Here is a 23,088-nt window from a genome sequence, read left to right on the forward strand (position 1 = left end):
ACTCCATTATCAATTTTAGAACATAGAAAATAGTGCCACAAGTTAAAACTTCCACTTTAAGAGACACATATACATGTCTAGAATGTCATATACGATGAAGTTTTTTTTTTTTTATTGTGCCTAAAGATTGGGATACTATTATCTTGGGGTAGTATTTTACATAAATTGGTAAAACAACATATTGCTTACTATTGGGATGCACTATTATGCTTCAACCCTATTGGAAAAGGAGAGCACTAAATATGTGTGGTTTTGAGCCATCCATTTTTAGCTATTTTGCATTACCTTTCATGTGTGATGAGCCCAAGAATGTGACAGAGACTCTTAGCAATGACGAGGCAACTCAATAGAAGGCCATGGAATCTCTTGAGAAATTTGCAACAACTGCCAAAGAATAGGAAATAAATTGTTTGTAAATGGGTATTTAGAAAGAAATGCAAGGTTGATGCTTTTGTTAAAAGGTACAAGGCTAGATCAGTGGCAAAAGGATACCCTTAAGTTAAAGGTTTAAAATTTGATGAGACATTGTCTCTAGTTGCAAAGCTAGCTTCAATCATATTTTTGTGGGCATTATCAATTTCTCATGATTGGGAAATTAATCATATAGATGTGAAGACATTCTTTCCTTATGGAGAGTTTAATGAAGACATCTTTACCTCTTGAAGGATTTGAAGCAAGTGGGACAGAAGAAATTGTGCAAATTAAATAAGTCATTATATGGGTTGAAGCAATCCCCAAGAAAGTGGTACCAAAGGTTTGATACATATGTGATTGGGCATGGTTTTATGAGAAGCGATGGATATCATTGTATATACTTAAGCAAAAAGTTATCCAATTCATTAATTTGGCTTTATATATTGATGACATCCTTTTATTCAATGATTTGAAGGAGTTGATCAAGAAAACCAAGTCTAAATTGCCAAGTGAATATAACATGAAAGGCCTTAGTCCATTACACTATTGTTTGGCATTGAAGTGATAAGAAATCACATAAATAGATAGCTATTGATAATCCAAAGGAGGTACACAACATACCTACTTAACACTTTGGAATGGACAACTGCACTATTATGAATACTTCATCTTAATTAGGAGTAGCATCAATATAAGAAATGAGTCCCAAGAGTAAGCAAGAAGAGGAAGAAATGGTACAATTAGTATATACTAGTGTATTTAGAATGCTCATGTATGCAATGGTGTGCACAAGATCAAATTTGACTCATGTAGTGGGAATTGCGAGCATATTTATGTCCAGCTAGATAAGCAAAATTAGGTTGATGGTAAGACAATTTTGAGATATTTGCAAGGAAGAAGGGATTATGCAACCATCAAGGAAGTGGGAAGCAATCAAATTCATGGATTCTTTGAGTATGAATTTGTTGAAGATATGGATGAAGCAATTTCCACAAATGTATACATGTTTACATTATTTGGACTAATAAGTTGTGCAATCTAGTACAAAAATTGAGTAAATTGTTGTTGTGAAGGTCTTCAAGGTTTTGATTGCACAAACCTTGTAAAGATGAGGGTTCAAACAAGGGCCAAAGTCATTATGGCATGATAATAAGAGTGGGAATGACTTGTCTATAATTTTGAAGTTTCAATCTAGGACAAAGCATGCTAGAGTGATGTTTCATTGTATTAGAGAAGTGGTGGAATCACATAAGCATATCTATTGAAGGTCAACACATGCAATTCAATAGTTGCATTGACTAAAGCATTAGATGGCATAAAGTTTGTGTAGTGTAGGGGTATGATTGAAATTTATCCTTATGAGAAACACTTGGCAAGTGTTGGTAGGTGTTACAATTACTTGCAAAATCTAGTGAGTTAACATAAGCATTCAATGCACAATTGGTGAAAGCTATGTGTATAAGGCATGATTTTGATTGTCCTGGTTTTTATTGAATGTCAGGATTGCATGCACACAATTATAAATATATGTGAATTACTCTATAATCAAACAAAATTCTCGAGTCTTCTTAGTTGTGCAAGAACATTTGGTTTACATACATATAAAGCTAACAAATAGAACATCATTTACTAAGAAAATAATAATATAACATTCTAATATTTGTAAAGGAAAACAATCCTTTCTTAAATGTGATTTATGGTGAACCAATACTATGCACACAAATAAGCATAGATTAACCTAAATCTAATAAGTATGAATTAAGAACATGCATATTCTTCAATTAAATGTTAAAATGATGAAATTATATGTAATGAGTAAATGTAGTTAGCTTGTTGATTGAAGGTGAATTAAAAGCATAGATTAACCTAAATCTAATAAGTATGCCTTTAATTCACCTCAAGGTCAAAATATTTGTTTGCTTTGTGTGAGATTAAGTCCAAAGCTTAGGGATAAGTGCATGTTTGCAAAAATACCTTGGACCTGTGAAAATGATATTGTAATATATACAACTCTACCTTGTATTCACCTTATTCATCGTTGCTTCTATTGTCCCCTTGTTTATTTGGAATTGATGGCATATATAAACACCTTTGGAGAGGTGTTGTTGTGTTGCTAAGGGACACGTTCTCCTCGATTAGCCATTGAAAAAACTTATGTAAAAGATTGAGAATGACAATCTTTTGCCATGCTCCTAAAATGAATTTGTAGATCTAATTCATTTTAGACCACCAATCAAAACATTTTAGACCTAGGATAACATTGAGAAAACTTTGGGTAAAAGATTAAGAACAACACTTTTCATTGATGGAGATGGTCCTCAAATGAATGTATAGATCTAGATTTGTTTTAGACCATCAATCAAGATATTTTATTCCTCAAATACAAATGATTTGAAAGGTAGAGATGTTTGGATGTGAAAATGAAAGAATTGAATGCCTTTAAATACAAAACTATAGCAATAATTCATATGAATTTATGTTTTATTAAAAATGCATTGAAAGGAATTGTGGGCTGGAGAAGAAAAATCTTGTGGCTTCATGGTGGTCGGGGGCCTCATACCAACATTATACTGTAAATTATTCTTTGGACTCTTCTAAAGAGTCGCAGGATGCAGGGGTTTCTTCTATGGTTGGTTTAGATTCTCTTGTGGCGAAGAAAGATTCTTCGGATGCCACAAGATGTTTATGTGATTAAAGATGTTGTGATACAAGATGTTGTTGTCTCTTACCCCGCCGACTGCTTCACCATGTATTGATACATCTTTTGCCCCATCTTCTGGATGTGGTCCTGTGTCCATGATGGTTGTTGCTCCCTCTATTGATGTTCTTTCTTCCAATCCGATTAGATCGATGCTGAGCTCTTTGGACTGGTCTGTTGTGGTAGCTAAAGTTGAAGAAGGATGGATTACTATAAGGGGAAGCATTCAAAGACGTCCAAGCCTTCTTTTGATATGACTCTTTGTTCCCACAAGACTAGTTGTAAATCTTGAGGGCCCTTGTGGTTAGTTATTTGGGCTAGTCTTTTTGGCCCTGTCTTTGGTTGGGTTGTTTGCTGTCTTTTGGGCAGACTGTTTTTTGGTTGTGGCTCTCTTCTCTTTGTTGAGAGGTCATAGCCCTTGTTTGATTTGTAAAAGGTTTCGGGTCCCTTCAAAACCTGTTTTTCACGTAATAAAAAACAATGCATTGAAAGGAAAAGGATTGCCAAGAGTTAACCAAAATGTGAATTTGGAAAGGCCAATTTTAGAACTCAAGATCAACCTTGTGGAAATGGACTTCACCTAAAGCTAAAAAAAAGCTAGATCAAGATGGATGACAAATATATAAAAGAATGTACATATATAAATATAAGAATAGAAAAATTATATTAAACATTAAACATAGAAAACTTAGTATTAAAGATAAATAAATGACATAAAAAACCAACTTTAAGCTAAGTATATCATGTATTAATATATCCATAAATACATTCCGAGAAGTGACATGAACATAAAATTTCACAATTTTCACAATTACAACTTGTCCCCCACAAAGTCGACATCAGAAGTGGCTGGAGGGAACAATAAATTGTAGAAATATATTTAACAAACAATTTGACGGTAACTGAGACAGACCAGAATCCGACGGATTCCTTCGAAATTAACAGAGTATTTACAGTCGCTTTTCAAGCAGAGACGAAAACAGGAAATTACACACAGAGACAAAATACAGGATATCATAATACGCCATGCTCGCGTCACGGCTGATACTGATTTTGAACACACAGAGGACTGCAAAACATCCCTCTTCTTTAAAATCAACAAGTAGAAAAATTACAAAACCCTTAATAGACATCTGAAACAAAATCACAAAAGATTTTTTTACAGGTTGTGGAGATTTGCAAAGGGAATACAAATCTTCAAGCAGAATCCTGGTCAGAGACGGCTAAGCCACACAGAGGACTGCAAAAGATCCCTCTTCTTTAAAATCAACAAGCAGAAAAATTACAAAACCCTTCATAGACATCTGAAACAAAATCACAAAAGATTTATTTACAGGTTGTGGAGATTTGCAAAGGGAATACACATCTTCAAGCAGAAGAATCCTAGTCAGAGATGGCCAAGCGCGAGGCAATGGCGGAATGGTACATGAGATCGTGCCATGTTTCTGTTTCCCGCAGCTCTCTTCGTAAAGCCCTCGCCTTCTCCTCTGTAAACACCGTTGTTCTCCGCGCCCTGCCGTCGCTCTCCGCCGCCGCAGCCGCCGCCGCAGCCGCCACACTACCATTTCCGCTCTGCAAATCCTCGGCTTTACCAAATTTAAAGATTGGAGTCCACCACGGGTTTTTACGGAGCAGATTGCATTCTCCTTTCCCCAAACCCTCCCTACCTTTACCCGCCGCTTCCATCGCCGTACGATCGCTAGGGTTCGTAATTTCCATCGGCGCGCCAGAGGCGGAGCCGAGGGCCACAATTTGCAGCGATCTCTGGCCATGATATTTCACAGATCCCCCTGGAGGGTAAATTCCTGCTCCCAAATTGATTCTACCTGCTTTCAATGAACACTCCATTAGAATACAATGACGAAAAACTTCAAGCGACTTCAAATACAGATGGAAAGGCTGAAAATCGCTGTCCTGTTTGGCATCCAGTTGTGAGAATTGATACTGACAGGACAGGGCTTGATCCAGAGGGCAAAAAGCATAATTAGGTTAAGGTATTTTGATGGGAAATCCACGTCGTCGCTCTTATCTGCTTGCTTTCTTATCGCTGTCCTGTCTCCCTGTGCTTATTTGCAGTCAACGAAAGATTAATCCGTTGGAAGAGTGGTTGCATAATTTCATTCAACTATTTCTTAAATCGCAAGCTTCGGTGTCTGTGGATTGTCGCAGTCGCTTATCAAATAATTCTTTTTTTATTTCTCGGCGTGAATTTCATGAACAGCGAACATGGGGGCATTATCAATATTTTCCATTAAAATAATTGATATTTATATTTTCATGATCTATTGAAAGAATTGATATTTATATTTATCTAAGTTTTAATAGCATTTTAGACGTTTGATTTGAATATTTTAGTTCCGTGCACCCAAACTTCAACTTCTTTTATAATATTATTAATGATGATAATTACCCAAAACCTTGGATTGGATCATGCTTGAAATCCGGTAATTTTCACTATATTTATATAATATTAAAAAAAGATCATTTGGATTTTGACATAAGATAGGTGTAGAGAGTCGAATCTATTGAAAAATAATTAAAATTTTATCTATGCAAGTAGTGCTAAAATATAATTTTGTATTGGACCATTTCTTCTTAACTTTGCTGCCACTTTATGATACCAATCACAATAAAAATAATTGTGTTGGATATTAGATGGAGGGATGATTCTTTTTAAATTTATATCTTAAAATTCAAGAGTGAAAGAATATATATATATATATATATATATATATATATATATATATATATATATATATATATATATATATATATATATATATATTTTAAAATATAGGTGGTATGGGATCATGTTTTAGAGTTAGTTTCGTTAAGTAGCAATTATAAAGAACAGAAAAGATACGATGTCATAAGAGAAACAATTGTCTAATCACTAATTCAACAAAATGAAAATAAACCATTATTATTATGTTGCAAGGTGAATTCCAAGGCAATTATAGTTGCAAAGATATAGCAAGAGCCAAGTGAAAGAATTTCACTTGACTAAGAAGGACTTAACCACATCATTAAGAGGACAAAGAAGAGTGATTTGGAGGTAGAGACCACCCATCTTGGTAACTAGAAGGCAAAGGTGACAATAAGGTACAACCAGAGCACTACTTGGTGATGGTGGCAAATGAGTGGAGGCTCTTTGATGGTTGTGAGGGAGGAGTTGAAAGGACTTAGAGTGGTTTTCCAACTGGTTCTAATAAGGAGATCTAGCATGGGAAGGCATAGAAGGCGGAACACTTGCCGCCATGCAACGAGCATTTCCCTAACGGTTGAACAAGGTTTGAAGATGTAGGCATTTTAATGCCAGCTAGCTAGCTTAAACTTGAATTTGCATGAGCACATTAGAGATCACCAATGATTTGTAGTGAATAGAAAAGTCAATGCCCATAATAGAATGTAAAAATAGTAAATATTTATATTTTCAAATACAAAAAATAACAATTTAAAAGCATGACAGAGCTAGGAGAACTCTCTAGGTAACTTTATTGCATCAACAACAAGGATATTGTTCCAAGTAAAGGAACTGGACCTTAAAGATTAAAAAAGCATCAATTCATTGCTAAGTATTTTGGTGAACAAATGTAAAACCATAAGACATGAAGAAGGGTTTCTAGTTGTCCACAAAATGAACATCTTAGATTAGATACTTGCCAAGATATATGAAACAAGTACCAATAGGAAGGTCATGTTAAAGAAAACATTAGGCAAAATGAGCAACTTTGGGCTCCACAACTAGTTTCAAAATTATTTGAAAATACTTAGCTTAGATAGAATTAGGTGATCAAAGAGACTACTTACTATTAATCTTATGAACTAAGGGAAGATGAGGTGAAATCCACAAATAACTTTTCTCAAGGATTTGATTACATAAAGGAGTATAAATATGCCATTTCTAGTCCTTCCACCACAACTAAATGGAGGACATAGATATTTGTGCAAATGATAAGAATGCATTGCTTCAATTATCATTAGAAGATTTCATGGTCAATGTGACTAAAATTAAACCTTGCTTTAGCTTGAGGCCAAAAAAACCAAATGGAATGGGCCTTGTAGGTGCCTGATTTCCCTTCTAAAGAACCGAAAGGAGTGCACCCAGGAAGTAGTTGCCAATAAATTATCTTGAACCAAGGTGATTTGAGACCACCATACAAATTGTTGGTTGATAGATAATCCACTTTGGAAGCTATCCTTATTAAATAGTAGCCACGACTTAATAGTTTTCCAAGCCTTCCAAATACTTTTTTTCTTTAAAAGTACCATTAATTTTAGTAGGCATAAGAGAAATCACAAGGGAGTAGAAGCCAAGACCATTTCAAGTTGGATTCTCGTGTGACAAACTAGAAGCAAAATAATTTCTCAACAAGTTTTTTTTAGGATTCATTGTTGTCACAAGCTTTGAAAATCCATTGATCATATAAAATAATACTTTGTTCGTTGACATTAATAGGGACTAGCCTACTAGAATCTCTTGGCAAGAAATAAGGTCTCAATAAGCATGATGAAACCCTTTATAGTAGTTTGAAATGGTTCATAAAAAGTCATGTAGAAGCTTGTGGTATGCTACTTTGAAAAGAACTTATTGGCTCTTTTGTTAGAATTTGGCTTTGTTTGAGAATTTATATGAAGAATATTGCTTAAAGCTTCAAAATTTTAGTGTCAATATTTTAGCATAGTGAATTTCTATGATTAAAAAAATTAGGTGAACAAGTTAAAGTGAAAAGATAGGGATTTTATCTCCTACATTTTGAGGTATGTTAGATTCAAAAGGGTGGTTTACGAAGTGTATTGGGGTGGAAAATTAGGAATTAGGGGTTAAGATAATAAAACCATTAACCTAATTAACCCAATTACATTGAAAGAGAAGTGAACCCAATAGATCTAGCCACAATCCAAGTAAGGAAAGGGCTGAAATTCTAATTAGATTCATTGGATGGGAATGATTATCCTCTTTCTTAGTTGAATTGTAAAATTAGGGAAAAACAATGAATAATTGAAGTCTACTATTGAAAATAGACTGGTACAGATATCCCATGGAGCCACAAACTGAGATATGGGCAAAAAAATATGTTTAGTGCCTATTCCCAAAAGTTCAGCCTAAATTTTTGGGACCAGGTAGTACAAATTTGCCTCGACCCTTCGAAATTTTCATTGTCAAAAGTTTAACCTGTTCATCGCTATTGGCTTTGATGAAATTCCCAAGTACAACTCCTGCACCTATTTCCCACACACAAAAAGAGAGGAAAAGATGTTGGGGATAGGGGTTTGCCTTAGGTCAAACCTCGGGTTAGGAATTAACCTTGAAATTGAAATAGGAATCGAAATAGAAACTACTGCAAAATGCTATCCTTTTGAGGGAAAGGCCATATCTGAAGTAAAAATGCTTGTAATTAAAATATACCTTGATGAAGTTTTTTTTATTCTCATGCAAGGATTTTAAGGTTTCATGTAGAATGTCTTCAAATAAGGTTGATCATGGATGCCATCTTGAATGCATAAATTCAAGTGACTTCATTTATTGTCCTATGCTTGATGAATGACTGATTGTTTGCTCACTTGAATTTTCTAGAGTGTATTTGAGATCTTGATTTTGGTTAGGTTCAAATGAGAGGGGTAGGCCTCCTTTTATACTTGACTACCCAAAAATTAATTCAATTTTTGAAGTAGTTCGACACAGGATCAGATTTCCCACTCATATGAAGTGACCGTTATGGGAATTTGTCAGTGTCTTTTATATGCACGTGCAACTCATAATAAAATACCTAGAGATATCCAAGTATTCTCTCTTGATCAAAATCTTCTATGTGCTAAATAGATGGATTGTGTGATCACAAAGACGACTCCAAGGTTCCAGATTCATGCGGATAGTCTCACTTGGTTTGTTTTGATATGTTGGTAATCTCAAGGGGGACTTACACAATTGTCCTAAGAATTTTAATTAATCTAAAGATTTTATGAATTCTTGACAAAAAAAAATTGGGACGGTTTTCCAGTAAGTTCCACTTCTACTAAGATTCGAAAAAAAAAGCAAAAGATGAGGGTTCAATAAGATAGTTCTAATTCTAAGATAATCATACAAACTTAGGAGATGAAAATTATAAATGCGGAATCAAAAAAAATTACAATGCGGAATGAAAATTTTGGTTACACTTAGCCAAAATTGCCAACACTACAACAAAACAACTCATTGACCTTATAAGCAAAACAATAGGTCGGTAACACATCACAAACCTAGGATCTCATAGAGATTACACACAAATCAGTTCAAGTATGACCGTTGGATTACATAGTAATCATTGCACATTATTCAAGACAACCTCGACCGCTCCTTGATCACCGCTTCATCGATTCCTATAACTCATCACACAGCTTCCACTTCATGCAATGTACTCGCTCATTCCCAAGATAAAAACATAATCTCTATACGCCAAAAACTATTTGAAAATCTTCACATACAAAATGCATATGTGGCATAATCATTATCGTTCATCATTTGATCATAAACCAATACAATCGATTCACTAAGCTCCATCGGTTAGGGTTTAGCACATCAACACGTAGGGTTACCGGTTGATCTCACTGCTTCTCAAGTAATACCAGTTTCCTTCACTATCTCACCTACCGGTTGCAACACAACATCATAACAACATCATTACCGATTATAATTGACATCAATGACAACATAATAGTTCTGTTAGGAACCGAGAAGGACAACTGAGAGGGGGGGTGAATTAGTTGTCAATAAATTATAACCCAAAATAAATTATTCCAACTTAAAACACAGTGCCGGTAAAATAGATTAACAGTTATAGCAATACCGGTACAACTTAATGCATGAAATAGAAAGAGAAACAACATCCACAACACATGACACAAATATTTTGACGTGGAAACCCTGTAAGGGGAAAAACCACGATGGGAAATCTTACCCACAATCAAATGATACTACTACAGATAGTAAGTGAATACAATAATGGGGTCTGCACATGTAGAAAGGCCAACCTTCTAGAGCTCATTGCTCAATCACAAACTAGGAGTCACACTGACTACAATTGGATGGTTTAATCCAATAACAATGTACTGCTTTAGTATAACATCTTCAATGTTGGATTCAGTACCAGTTTAAGCTCTAACCATGAGTGCCAAACACCTTCATAGCCTTTCCTTCAACCTTCAGATAATATCTGCATGATTCGCACAAGGATCTGCTTATTTTCGCTATTCACAATGATCTTCAATATTCCCACACACTCATACTTCTTCCAAATATGATCTTACAATTATTTATACAAAACCTAAGACCTCATCATCAGGTCGACTCCCTAAAGATATTACATTTAAATCAATTACAAACTAAGCCTTGGTGTAATACAATATGTCGGCCTCAATACATTTACACATTATCCAATCAATAAACCATTTCCAAAATGTGTCGTGCTGATCTAGAACATGATATCTTGTACCGGTCCATAACCTAGACCTATCTACCGGTAAAGGCAAATATGTGAATCCAATCAGACCAATAAGCAAAACACCAAATGTAAACATCCAATCCATGTCTTCGACATAACCAAATGATCTCCAGATGATAACAAGTCATCATCAACTTTCTGAGCTGCCGGTGAAACATATATCGGTGACTATGCATAAGCCAATATCCATACCGGGATGACAAAGTGATGGTTCAACAACAAACCAATATAACCAGAGTGCCAAATCAACAATGTAGAAATCCAGAAAGATAAGTGTTGACATCAATGACAAAACCAATGCAACACATGACGAAGTCATCCATAATACCAACAATATCCCCCTTTGGCATTGATGGCAACACTAGATGGAAAAACATCTAAATGCCAAAACAAAATGCCAACAATCTCCCTTAAATAGATCAATACAAAGTTTTGTACCAAAAACAGAAACAATATAACCAAAACCAAAATACATCTCCAAAAATACATCTCTCCCCAATCTTCAAAGTACAATGTTTTTCATAGACATCTCTCCCCAATCTTCAAAGTACAATGTTTTTCATAGACATCTCTCCCCCTTTGACATCAAATGCCAAAGTAGTCAAGAATCAAAGTCAGAACATAACATACAACTAACTACTCCCCCTGAGCAGTAGCTCTCCTTCATCAAGCCAATTTTTTTTTTTCTATTAGTCCCTGCTGGTTTGATGTCGATTTGCATCATTTAAGTCTCTGCCATTGGGGTGATTACCCCAAGCTTCTCTCTGAGATATTAAAATGTTTCCTTAGGTAAAGGCTTTGTAAAAATATTTGCAATTTTCTCTTTAGTGTTCACATAAACCAATCTCACTTCATTTGCTTCAACATTTTCTTTCACAAAATCATACTTAATAGAAACATGCTTTGTTTTAGAGTGAAATACCAGATTCTTTGATATATCTATTGCTGTTGAATTATCACAGTAAATAATTACCAGTTCTTTGCATTTTACCTTGATATCCTTCAACATTTTCTTGATCCATAATACCTTAGTGCAATTAGTTGCTGCTGCAACATATTCTGCTTCTGCTGTAGATAATGATGTACAAGTCTGCTTCTTGCTGATCCATGAAATTAATCTTCTGCCAAGAAAGAATGCACTGCCAATGGTTCTCTTTTTGTCATCCACATCTCCTACCCAATTTGCATCTGTATATACACATAACTCAAAATTGTCATTCTTAGGATACCATAAACCAAGATTTGTTGTGCCTTGCAGGTACCGAAAAATCCTTTTTACTGTAGTTTCATGATTTTCTTTAGGATTGCTTTGAAATATTGAAACAATACAACTGCATTCATTATATTAGGTCTAGTTTGTGTCAAATATAGTAATCCTTCAGTCATAGATTTGTACCTTGTCATATTTATAGGAGCTAAGTCATCCTTTGATGTCAATTTATCAGTTGTAGTCATAGGAGTGCTTATCGGTTTGGAGTTTTCCATTCCAAATTTCTTCAAAAGTTCCTTCAAGTATTTTGTTTGACAAATGAATATACCTTTATCTGTTTGAGAAATCTGCAAACCTAGAAATTTTTTTATCTCTCCAATCATAGACATTTCAAATTCTTCCTGCATCTTATTAGCAAAGTCTTTGCATAGATCTTCTTCTCCTCCAAAAATGATATCATCCACAAATACTTCAATAACCAAAATATCATCATTGGTAATTTTCTAATACAAATTACTGTCAGCATTACCTTTTGTGTATCCAAGCTTTAGAAGATATTTATCCAGTCTAGCATACCAAGCTCTGGGAGCTTGCTTCAATCCATATAAAACTTTCCTTAACCTGCAAACCATATCCTTATCATCTGTTAATGAAAATCCATCAGGTTGTTCAATGTAAACTTCTTCAAGATCTCCATTCAAAAATGCACATTTTACATCCATTTGATAAACCTTATAGTTCTTGTGACCTGCAAATGCAAGAAATAGTATTAGTGCTTCAATTTTTGGCTACCGATGTAAAGGTTTCATTATAATCTATTCCTTCTTTCTGCGAGTGTTCCAATGAGCTTTGTTTCATCATCTACTAGTGCTCCAAATCCTAGTGTTCAAAATACTAGTGTTCCAAAAAGCATGGTTTTAGCATGTTCTCGTGTTCCTACATCCCTTACTATTCTCACTTCTGATGTTTTGATATCTGGATTTGGATCATTATCTGGATCAATTGGATATGAAGTGGGATAAGCTACTAGGTCAACTGTCTTAACTACTTAATCATACATAGGGGAATATAGATAGACCACCCATGAGCACAAGACATGCACCTGACTACCATAACACACGGGAAAACTGTTCCAAACTACAGATTCTATTTCTTGCAAAACAAGATTTCATCCATGATGCATGAGCAAGATAGATAATGTGGTGAGCTACATGGCTAAGATCACAGAGTTGAGAAATCATTTGAGTGCTATTGGGACGAAGGTGGAAGACAAGGAGTTGGTGTCCATTGCCTTGAATGGACTTTTACCATCTTGGAGGCCTTTTGTTCAGGGTGTCTATGCTCGTGAGACATTGCCAGCTTTAACAAAGCTCTGGGATGACCTTATGCAGGAAGAGATCAGGTTGCAGTCCTGTTCAGCGCAGCAAGAGGAAGTAGAAGAGATTGCTCTCGTCAGCCTTTACAAACTAAGCTTGCTTATTTTCTGATTGCTTCACCATCTTCATTAAGTTTATTTCTAAATACCCATTTAGTTCCAATTACATTTTTGTCTTTAGTCCAGGGAACTAATGTCCAAGTATTATTCTTTTCAATCTATTCTAATTCATCTTCCATTGCTTTTATCCAATGTTTATCTTGACATGCTTCAATAACTGATTTTGGTTCAACTTGATAAATTAAACATACCTCTTCATTTGCCAATATTCCTCTTGGCATAACACCTTGATTTTTATTTCCAATTATCTGATTTTCTGAATGATTCAATCTTACATACTTGGGTTTATTCTGATTTCCACTTATAGGCTACTGTTCTTCAGTCACAGTTGAGTTTTCTGATGATGCCGATGTGACTGGTTCTTCAGTCTGTTCTGTTGCAATCTGTGCCAGTTCATTTATAATCATTTCTACTGCCACTTCAGAACCTATATATCTTGATTCTCCTCTAAAATGTTCATCTATCTTCACCTTAGTACTTTCAATGATTTTTTGCAATCTTTTATTATAACATCTATATGCCTTGCTTCTAGCTGAATAACCAAGAAATATTCCTTCATCACTTCTAGGATCAAATTCGCCAATAGACTCATCTCTCTTAATATTGCATTTGCTTCCAAATATTCTGAAATATTTAAGAGTAAGAATATGACCGAACCATAGTTCATAAGGGATCTTACGGGTTTCAACTTTGATGTGAACTCCATTGAAAGTATAAACCGTTGTATTTACTGCTTCTCTCCAGTACATATGAGGTAGATTTGCTTCCATCATCATGGTTCTTGCTGCATCCAGTATAGTTCTATTCTTCCTTTCCACAACTCCATTCTGTTGGGGTATCTAGGGTGCTAATAGTTATCTTTTGATTCCATTCTCTTCACATAATGCATTGAATTCCCTAGATGTAAATTCTCCTCCTTGATCAGATCTCAAACATTTGATTTTCATGCCGGTTTCATTCTCTACCATTGCCTTGTATATCTTGAATCTTCCAAAAGCTTCTGATTTCTCCTTGAGAAAAATAAACCAACACATTTTAGAATAATTATCAATTATTAGCATAAAGTATCTATCACCCTGAAGACTCCTTGTTCTTGCTGGACCACATAAATCAGTATGAATTAAATCAAGAATATTATTGGATTTATTAGAAATGCTCTTAAATATTGTTCTAACTTGCTTTCCCATTTGACATTCCTTACATACCAGATTATGAGGTTTCACAATCTTAGGTAAATCCCTTACTGCCTTGGTTGAACTGATCTTTACAATGCAATCAAAATTCACATGACAAAGTCTTTTATGCCATAACCAACTTTCATCAATCTGAGCAATCAAACATGTCTTATCACTGGTATTCAAATGAAAGATATCACCTTTAGTCTGATTACCAGTTGCAATCTCCAATCCAGTTTTGTTCATGATTTTGCATTTTCCAATCTTGAATTGTAGTTGAAATCCTTTTTCCACTAACTGACCAACACTCAAAATATTATGCTTTAAACCTTCAACATAATAAACATTGTTAGTATTGTGCTTACCATCCAAAGATATAGTGCCTCTTCCTTTGATTAAACAAGCTTTGTCATCTCCAAATCTTACTAGACCTCCATGACATTCCCGAAATGATAAGAATTTGCTTTTATCACTGGTCATATGATGCGAGCAACCACTATCAATGATCCATTCATCCTTTTCTTTTCTTTTTGTTGCTAATGCCTGCTCTACCGGTTTGATAATAGGTGTCGGTTGATCTTATTCTATTGCAACAAATGCCCATCCACTATCTGTTGGATCTTCATCAGAGTCATTTGTAACACCTTCATCTGCATAGTAACATGACTTATCTCTGTTTTTCTTAAATCTGCATCTTTGATATTCAGGGTTAGGTTTATATGTTCTTTTTGCCTCATCTCTTAGTCTTGAATGTCTATCAGGACACCTAGATGCCATATGACCAACTTTATTGCAATTAAAACATTTGAAAGGTGCTTTACCTTCATACTTACTTCATGCTAGACCTTTAAGCATCTTCCTTGCAAATAGTGCTTCAAGTTCTTCATTTTCTCTTTTGATATCTTCAAGTTCTTTTGCATAAAGTGCTTTCCAATTAGATTTGTCAGATGATGATGATGATGATGGTGATGCTGATGCTTTGAAGGCTATATCAGTCTTGACTGTAGCAACAGGACCAAATTCTTCAAGCTCAAATGCTGAAAGTTTTCCAACCAAGGTATCTCTAGATACTGATGTATTAGGCATTGCTCTCAACTCATTAATAGTTGTCACTTTTATTTTGTAAGCCGGTGGAAAATTTCTTAGAAATTTAGAAATAATTTCATCTTCACTTAAATATCCTCCATGACATTAGATTCCTAAAACAATTTCATTAACTCTGTGCATAAATTCTTTCATCCTCTTCCATTTTTAAATTTTCATACCCGACTCGGTAAAATTCCAATTTTGCAATTTTGAAAGTGGAATCTCCTTCATTCAATGTTTCCAATTTATCCCAAATAGATTTTGTAGTAGATCTGTCTGATAATCCCATGATTTGCTGATCTGATAATGCGCTTAGAAGTGCTTCTCTTGCTTTGCAATCATTCTCCAAGTCTTTAGCCAAGGTCAGTGGATTAGGGTTATTCAGAGTAGGATAAACATACCCATTCTTTGTAACATCCCATATATCTCTTCCAATGCAATTCAGATGTGTGTCCATTCTGATCTTCCATATACCATAGTTAGTTCCATCAATTTTGGGACTATCCTTCTTGAAGATATTTGCTGCCATAGGATCTCCTCAAGTTGTTAGGCTTCTGCAAAAAGAGGACTAGGCTCTGATACCAATTGTTAGGAACTGGGAAGGACAATTGAGAGGGAGGGGGTGAATCAGTTGTCAATAAATTATAACCCAAAACAAATTATTCCAAATTAAAACATAGTGCCGGTAAAATAGATTAACAGTTATAGCAATATCGGTACAACTTAATGCATGAAACAAAAAAAGAAACAACATCCACAACACATGACATAGAGATTTTGATGTGGAAACCCTATAAGGGGAAAACCCACGGTGGGAAACCTTACCCACAATTAGATGATACTACTACAGATAGCAAGTGAATACAATAATGGGGTCTACACATGCAGAAAGGCCAACTACCTAGAGCTCATTGCTCAATCACAAAATAGGAGTCACACTGACTACAATTGGATGGTTAAATCCAATAACAATGTACTACTTCAGTATAGCATCTTCAATGTTGGATTCAGTACCAGTTTAAGCTCTGATCATGAGTGCCAAACACCTTCATAACCTTTCCTTCAACCTTCAAATAATATCTACGTGATTCACACAAGGATTTGCTTATTTTTGCTCTTCACAATGATCTTCAATATTCACACACACACTCATACTTCTTCCAAATAAGATCTTACAATTATTTATACAAAACCTAAGACCTCATCATTAGGTCAGCTCCCTAAAGATATTACATTTAAATCAATTACAAACTAAGCCTTGGTGCAATACAATATGTCGTCCTCAATACATTTACACATTATCTAATCAATAAACCATTTCCAAAACGCGTCGTGCTGATCTAGAACATGATATCTTGTACCGGTCCATAACCTAGACCTATCTATCAGAAAAGGCAAATATGTGAACTCGATCAGATCAATAAGAAAAACACCAAATGTAAACATCCAATCCATGTCTTCGACATAACCAAATGATCTCTAGATGATAACAAGTCATCATCAACTTCCTGAGCTGTCGGTGAAACATATACCAGTGACTGTGCATAAGCCAATATCCATACTGAGATCACAAAGTGTCGGTTCAACAACAAACCAATATAACTAGAGTGCCAAATCAACAATGTAGACCTCCAAAAAGATAAGTGTTGACATCAATGACAAAACCAATGCAACACATGACAAAGTCATCCATAATACCAACAAGTTCATCAATACAATCTTCATGCAAATGCCAACAATCTCCCCCTTTGACATTGATGGCAATACAAGTATCAATACCCTTGATTGTGATATTTGAGAGTAATGTACATACACAGGTATAGGAATCCTGGTTTACATTTTACCATGTACTCTCCTTCAACTGAGTCTCCATGTCTTCTGTTGGTAACTAGCTATAGATCTTTTCTCTATCAATCATACGATTATTCTTCCCATAATCATATAGTTCTTCTCCCCCTTTGACAACAATGCCAAAGTGAAAGTAAAACATGTAGTGTCATACTTCATTGTTTTGCATCAACAATTTGCAACTCGATGCTCCCCGTGTGGAATAATTCCACTCTACACCAATTCTGCTTCAAGATTCTTCAATTAGCTCTGGGACCGATGTATTCCACATCTGCTCAATTGAACTCATGTAGGGGCACAACCCCTAGCTAAACTCTAAGATATTCAAAAGTAGTCTTAGGTAGAGATTTAGTAAAGTTATTTGCTAGCTACTCCTTAGTGGATACATGCTCCAACAACACATCTTTACTTTGCACTTTCTCTCTCAAGAAATGATATTTCAGCTCAATATGCTTGGTTCTAGCATGCAACACCGCGTTCTTTGAAATATTTATTGCACTGGTGTTGTCACGTAAAATATTTACTGTTTCTGTAATCTTAAGCTTGAATCCTTCCAGAATGTGTTTCATCCAGATTGCTTGGGTACAATTCATATACGTTGCAACATGGTTAGCTTCAACAATAGACTGTGATATACAACTCTGCTTCTTGCTACTTCAGGATACAAGTCTTCCTCCAAGAAAGAATGCACCACCAGTTGTGCTCTTCCTATCATCAACATTACCTGCCCAGTCTACATCTGTATAAACCTTCAAATCAAAGTTACCTGCATATGGCTACCATAATCCATAGTCAACAATACCTTTCAAATATTTGAATGTCCTTTTGGTTCCTATCAAGTGTGTCTCCTTTGGATTCTTCTGAAATCTGGCAACTAAACCAATTGTATGAGCAATATCTGGTCTGCTATGAAAAACATAATGCGGTTTCCCTATCATTGATCTGTACTCCTTTTCATCAATAGATGCAACATCATCCTTCTTAGACAGTTTACAACCTGTAACCATTGGTGTCCCAACTGGTTTACAGTCACTTATTCCAAATGTGTTCAATATCTCTTTCACATACTTAGACCGTGTGATAAAAATGCCACTCTTAATCTGCTTAATTTGCAAACTGTTGGATTTTGCCAAGATCAAGAGGTCAATGAAATGTACAAGATAGAGACACAATATAGGACAAGAATAAACTGTATTCTCATCAATAGAAAATGATCAACAATTGTTACATACAATGTAGATGAGCCTGCTTATATAGGCAAGGCTAGGGATATGTATGAGCACACAAATATGACATGTGGCTCAATAAGAAACAAGGGTAGGTAGGAAATAGGTGTGGGTAGGTAGGAGAAATAATATAATATTCCACATGAGGTGGATCACCCACCGAAGGTGGAATTATCACTCCACAATAAGTGGATATGATAGTGTAATAACAAGATCAACACCATAAGAGGTGGAATTTCTCCTACACACACTATCCCAATGTGGCACAAACACCCAAGTGTCTCATATCCAAACTACTATGAAATGCATTATCCTAAGTAAACTTAAGTAAGTGTAATAATATCCATGATGAATAATTATTTACACCAACACCCCCCCTTAAGTGAAACTTAGGGGAATGCACTTAAGTCTACAATGCAACTAAGCAATGCAAGATGGGTCCCGGCTATGAGGCCATGTTAGGTACCCATGCACAAATGCAAATGCATGCAAACCAATGCAATGAAATCTCTCACAAAGTGGGGAAAGAGAGAAAAACCCAATGGGAAAAAACCCTCCCCCAAAAGAGAGATGAAAGCTATACAAGAGAACTCTCAAAGAAGTATGTGAGGAACAAAACCCCATGTGAGGAAAAAGTCCCCCCCATATGAGAGAAGAAGAGAAGTCAAACTGTGATCCTCCCTCAATGAAGAATCTGCACCAATGATAGAAGCTCGATGTATGAAGAAACTGCTCCATGAACGTCGAACAACATTCCTCCCCTTAGGAAGAAACAAAACCAAAGGTGTATCCATGAAGTCTCCCCAATCATGAAGGGAAGATGTATGAAGAAAACTCATGATGAAAGGAATCTCTGAAAACTGCTCAAGTGTCCCCATGTCGATGCTGAAAGATACCCCTTCCAAAGGTGGTAAACTGTGCCACACTACTGAAAAAGGCACTCCAAGATCTAGTGGAGATGGATGTAGAACAATATCCAAAGACTCATGTGTCTCCTCAAAGCATAAAGAGACCTCCTCCAACTGCTGTACATAAGTATCCACAATCATGTCAACCTCGAAAGAATGATCATGTAGAGAATGAACAAGAGGGTCAGAGTGTGCCCTCGCAACAATCGAAGAAGGATCATCTTCATCAAAGAGAAGATGTATGTCATCAATGATGTCTCCCAAATCTGCAATGTAGGATTCCACAAACAAACCTGCAATATCTATCATGTAATCATCCCATGAATCTGAAGCTGGAAGACAATGAATATCCTACTGCACTGAATCACATGAAGGCAAAACTGTTGCACTATCTGCATAATCAGGTGCAATAGGTGATGTAATATCAATACAAGACTCAAGAACTGGGTTACATGTGAGAATCCCCATGTTCAAGTGTCCAAAGTTCTCCTCAAAATCTGAACTATCACAATAAGTGTGATCATCATGTGTAGAATCATCAAATGTGAAATCATCATCATCAACAAAATCTGAAAAGGAGTATAACCAAGATGCATGATCAACCACCCCAGTTGCAATGATAGCTCTAGTCTCCATGTCTCTAATAAAAACTGAGTCAGGTGTGAACTCCACAACTCTCTTAGTTGCGCCATGTGTGATTTGATAGATAGAAAGGAGATTGTTTGTCAAGTGGGGTACACACAACACATCATTGAAGGAGTTATCCCCAATGTCAATAGATCCTTTCCCAATCACATCCATGTATGTATGATTGCCCATCAAAATCTGTGGCATGGTGCAAGGCTCAAATGTAGAGAACATAGACTATGAAGATGCCATATGATGAGAAGCCCCTGAATCTAGAAGCCATCTCTCTGAATCATGACTGATAGTAGCACATAGAGCTTTTCCTTTTCTTGTTCCAAAAGAGTGAGTTTTTCCACTTGTAGAAGCCATGAATGCTTGCCCTTTTCCTTTTGAATGTGAGGAAGTGGAAGTTGATGAATCATCCTTCTTGTAGACTTTAGGCAAATCAATGTTATGCTTTTTGATGATATGTGTGAGCTCATCAATCTTCTTAGTATGGCAACGATGTTCCTCATGACCAATCTTTTTACAATAAGCACAAGTAGGTCTCTCTCTCTTTGGTGAATTATCTCTCTTGGAAGAGGATGAATCTCCTTGTTGTGGAGAAGATTGTGCTTTTTCTTTAGGCTTTGATTGCCATTTCTTCTTGTTTGAGTTGTCCTTTCCTTGATTTCCTTTGTTCCCTTGATTTGCTACTAATGCTTGAGACTTAGAAGAAGCCTTAAGAATGCCCATGCTTATCAACTTAGTTTGTTCCATCATCAACATTTCATTGAAAGCATCAAATGTAGGCATTTTGTAGCTTGAACCCATTGTCATCCTATGAGTTTGGAAACTAGAAACAAATGCTGCATATTCTTGTGGAAGCTTGCCTATCAAGTTGAATATCAATTGAGTATCCTTTTTATCAATGCCACAATCTTTGAGTTGTGCCCTCAACTCATTTGCCTTAGTGACATAATCTTGTATAGTATCAAAGTTCTTGGGATCTAACATGGTGAGATCACTGTCAATTTGATATCCCCTAATCTCATCAACTTGACCATACAAGTCTTGAAACTTTTGCCAAGCATATTTGATTAGAGTACATTTCTCAATATGAAAAATGAGATCCTTTGATACATACTTTCTTAAGGTACCAATTGCCATGATATTTTTAGTGAGCCAATCTAAGTGACCAACTAGATCAGCCTTAGGATCAGCTGGAGCAACAATAGTTCCATCAATGTAATGAGTGAGTCCTTTTTCCATAAGTTTACTCCATGCATCAGTTTTCCAAGTAGCATAGTTATGTGGAGTTAAGAGAGGAAACTTAGAAGAACCCATAGCAGCAAAAAGGAAAGAACACAAGAGCACAAAAGCACAAGAGACACCCCCCAAATTCAATCAATCAAAGTACCCCCCCAAAAGTGATGATTTTGGCACTTTATACTTAGTGCGATTACAATGAGCCACTTGCAAAACAAGACAAAGTGGACTTATGATGCAAATTTTACAACTTCTCAAATGAGATACAAGAGACTTCAATCAATAGTGCAATGAATCTAACTGAGATTCAAGCAAATATACAAGTACCAAGAGAGCCAAAAATGGCCAAGATCTAAAAGTACAATTTCTACTAATAATGACATCAATCTGATAGTATCATGTGAAAGTAGATGAAAAAATACGCACTTTCAAAAAAAACGGCACCTAAAAAGGAGGTCGGATGACCACAAACGAAGCCTCTGAAGTTGCAAAAACTGGGATTATTCAGGGACAGTCACCAAAAACTGAATTTTCTAAAACATCCGTGCATCAAAATTAAAAAATTCTTTCACCACTGTGGAGAGCACGAAATTCTAGCCCATTTCAAAAAAAATTGCACCAAAAAAGGAGCAAAAATGAGCAAGTTATGGCCATTTGAACTTGAACTGCAAAATCAAAAATGCAAATGAGAGGGGGTCCAAAAATTTTCAAACCCTGCTGATGTGGCGCTGACGTCAGCAAGTCACGCGATTAAATTTGACGACCATATGACCGTCGCCAAACTTCGCCTGTGCTGACTGTGTCGTCCGTACCGTACGGACTGATTGCATGGCAACTGACTGTGTATTCCGTACTGTACGAAATGTTGACTAGGCGAGCTGATTCGGCAGGTGACGTGTCGTCCGTACGGTTGATGTGGCGTACGAAAAAGGCTGACTCTGCGTACGGAAGGTACCCCGCGGGCCAGTGGCCGCCTGCCACGTGGCGGACGCGGGTTCGCCGGTTTGGTGACCTGTCAGATGTCCGCGTGGCGGTGCCCGGAGGCGGAGCGGCGGGAGGAGCCTGTGGAAGCGGGGAGCGGCGTCGGAGAGGAGGCGCTGCCGGAGCCGGAGCCGCTGGTGGAGGTCCGGGAGGACGCAGGCTGCGCCGGAGCGTGGACGCAGGAGGCGCCGCTCGGATGGACGTGGCGCGGACGGAGGACGAGGCGGAGTCCGGCGAGTTCATGGGGCGCTGCCGGGAGGAGTCGGAGCTGAGCGTGGATGCCGAGGGTACCGGTGCACAGACTGTGGCGGCAGGTCGGACAGGTACATGTGCGGCAGAGTACCTGCAACCTGCGGGTTACGGGGGTACGGGGGTCTGCGGACCCCCAAACAAATTTGATTTTTTTTTGCCTTTTTTTTTTTTCAATTTTTTTTGATTTTTTGATTTTTCAAAACAATTTTCTGAAAAATGAATTTTTTTTTTTTGAAAAATATATTAAAAAGTCGAAAATCCGTACGAATAGGGCAAAAATGGAGAAAAAATTTTTCTCACCAAAATAGGCCAACTTTATAACCAAAATTCATGGAAACGGCCTTCCGGACGCAATGGAGAGGTCGGATCTGGTCTAGGATGCCTCCAAAAGATGCTGCTCCTCAGATCTGCCTCTTGACGTCACAATAATGCCTCTTCA

General features: G+C 36.5%; 1 protein-coding gene across 1 annotated transcript; it reads right to left on the reverse strand.

Annotated features, from left to right (window-relative positions):
* Positions 1–3,968: 3,968 nt before the first annotated feature.
* Positions 3,969–5,347, reverse strand: LOC131065121 (uncharacterized). The gene has a single exon (XM_057999539.2). It carries the CDS (start codon positions 4,958–4,960, stop codon positions 4,496–4,498), a length of 465 nt encoding a protein of 154 aa, XP_057855522.2. The 5' UTR covers positions 4,961–5,347; the 3' UTR covers positions 3,969–4,495.
* Between the last annotated feature and the right edge of the window lie 17,741 nt (positions 5,348–23,088).

Source organism: Cryptomeria japonica, chromosome 11, assembly GCF_030272615.1.
Source record: "Cryptomeria japonica chromosome 11, Sugi_1.0, whole genome shotgun sequence".
Lineage (NCBI taxonomy): Eukaryota > Viridiplantae > Streptophyta > Pinopsida > Cupressales > Cupressaceae > Cryptomeria > Cryptomeria japonica.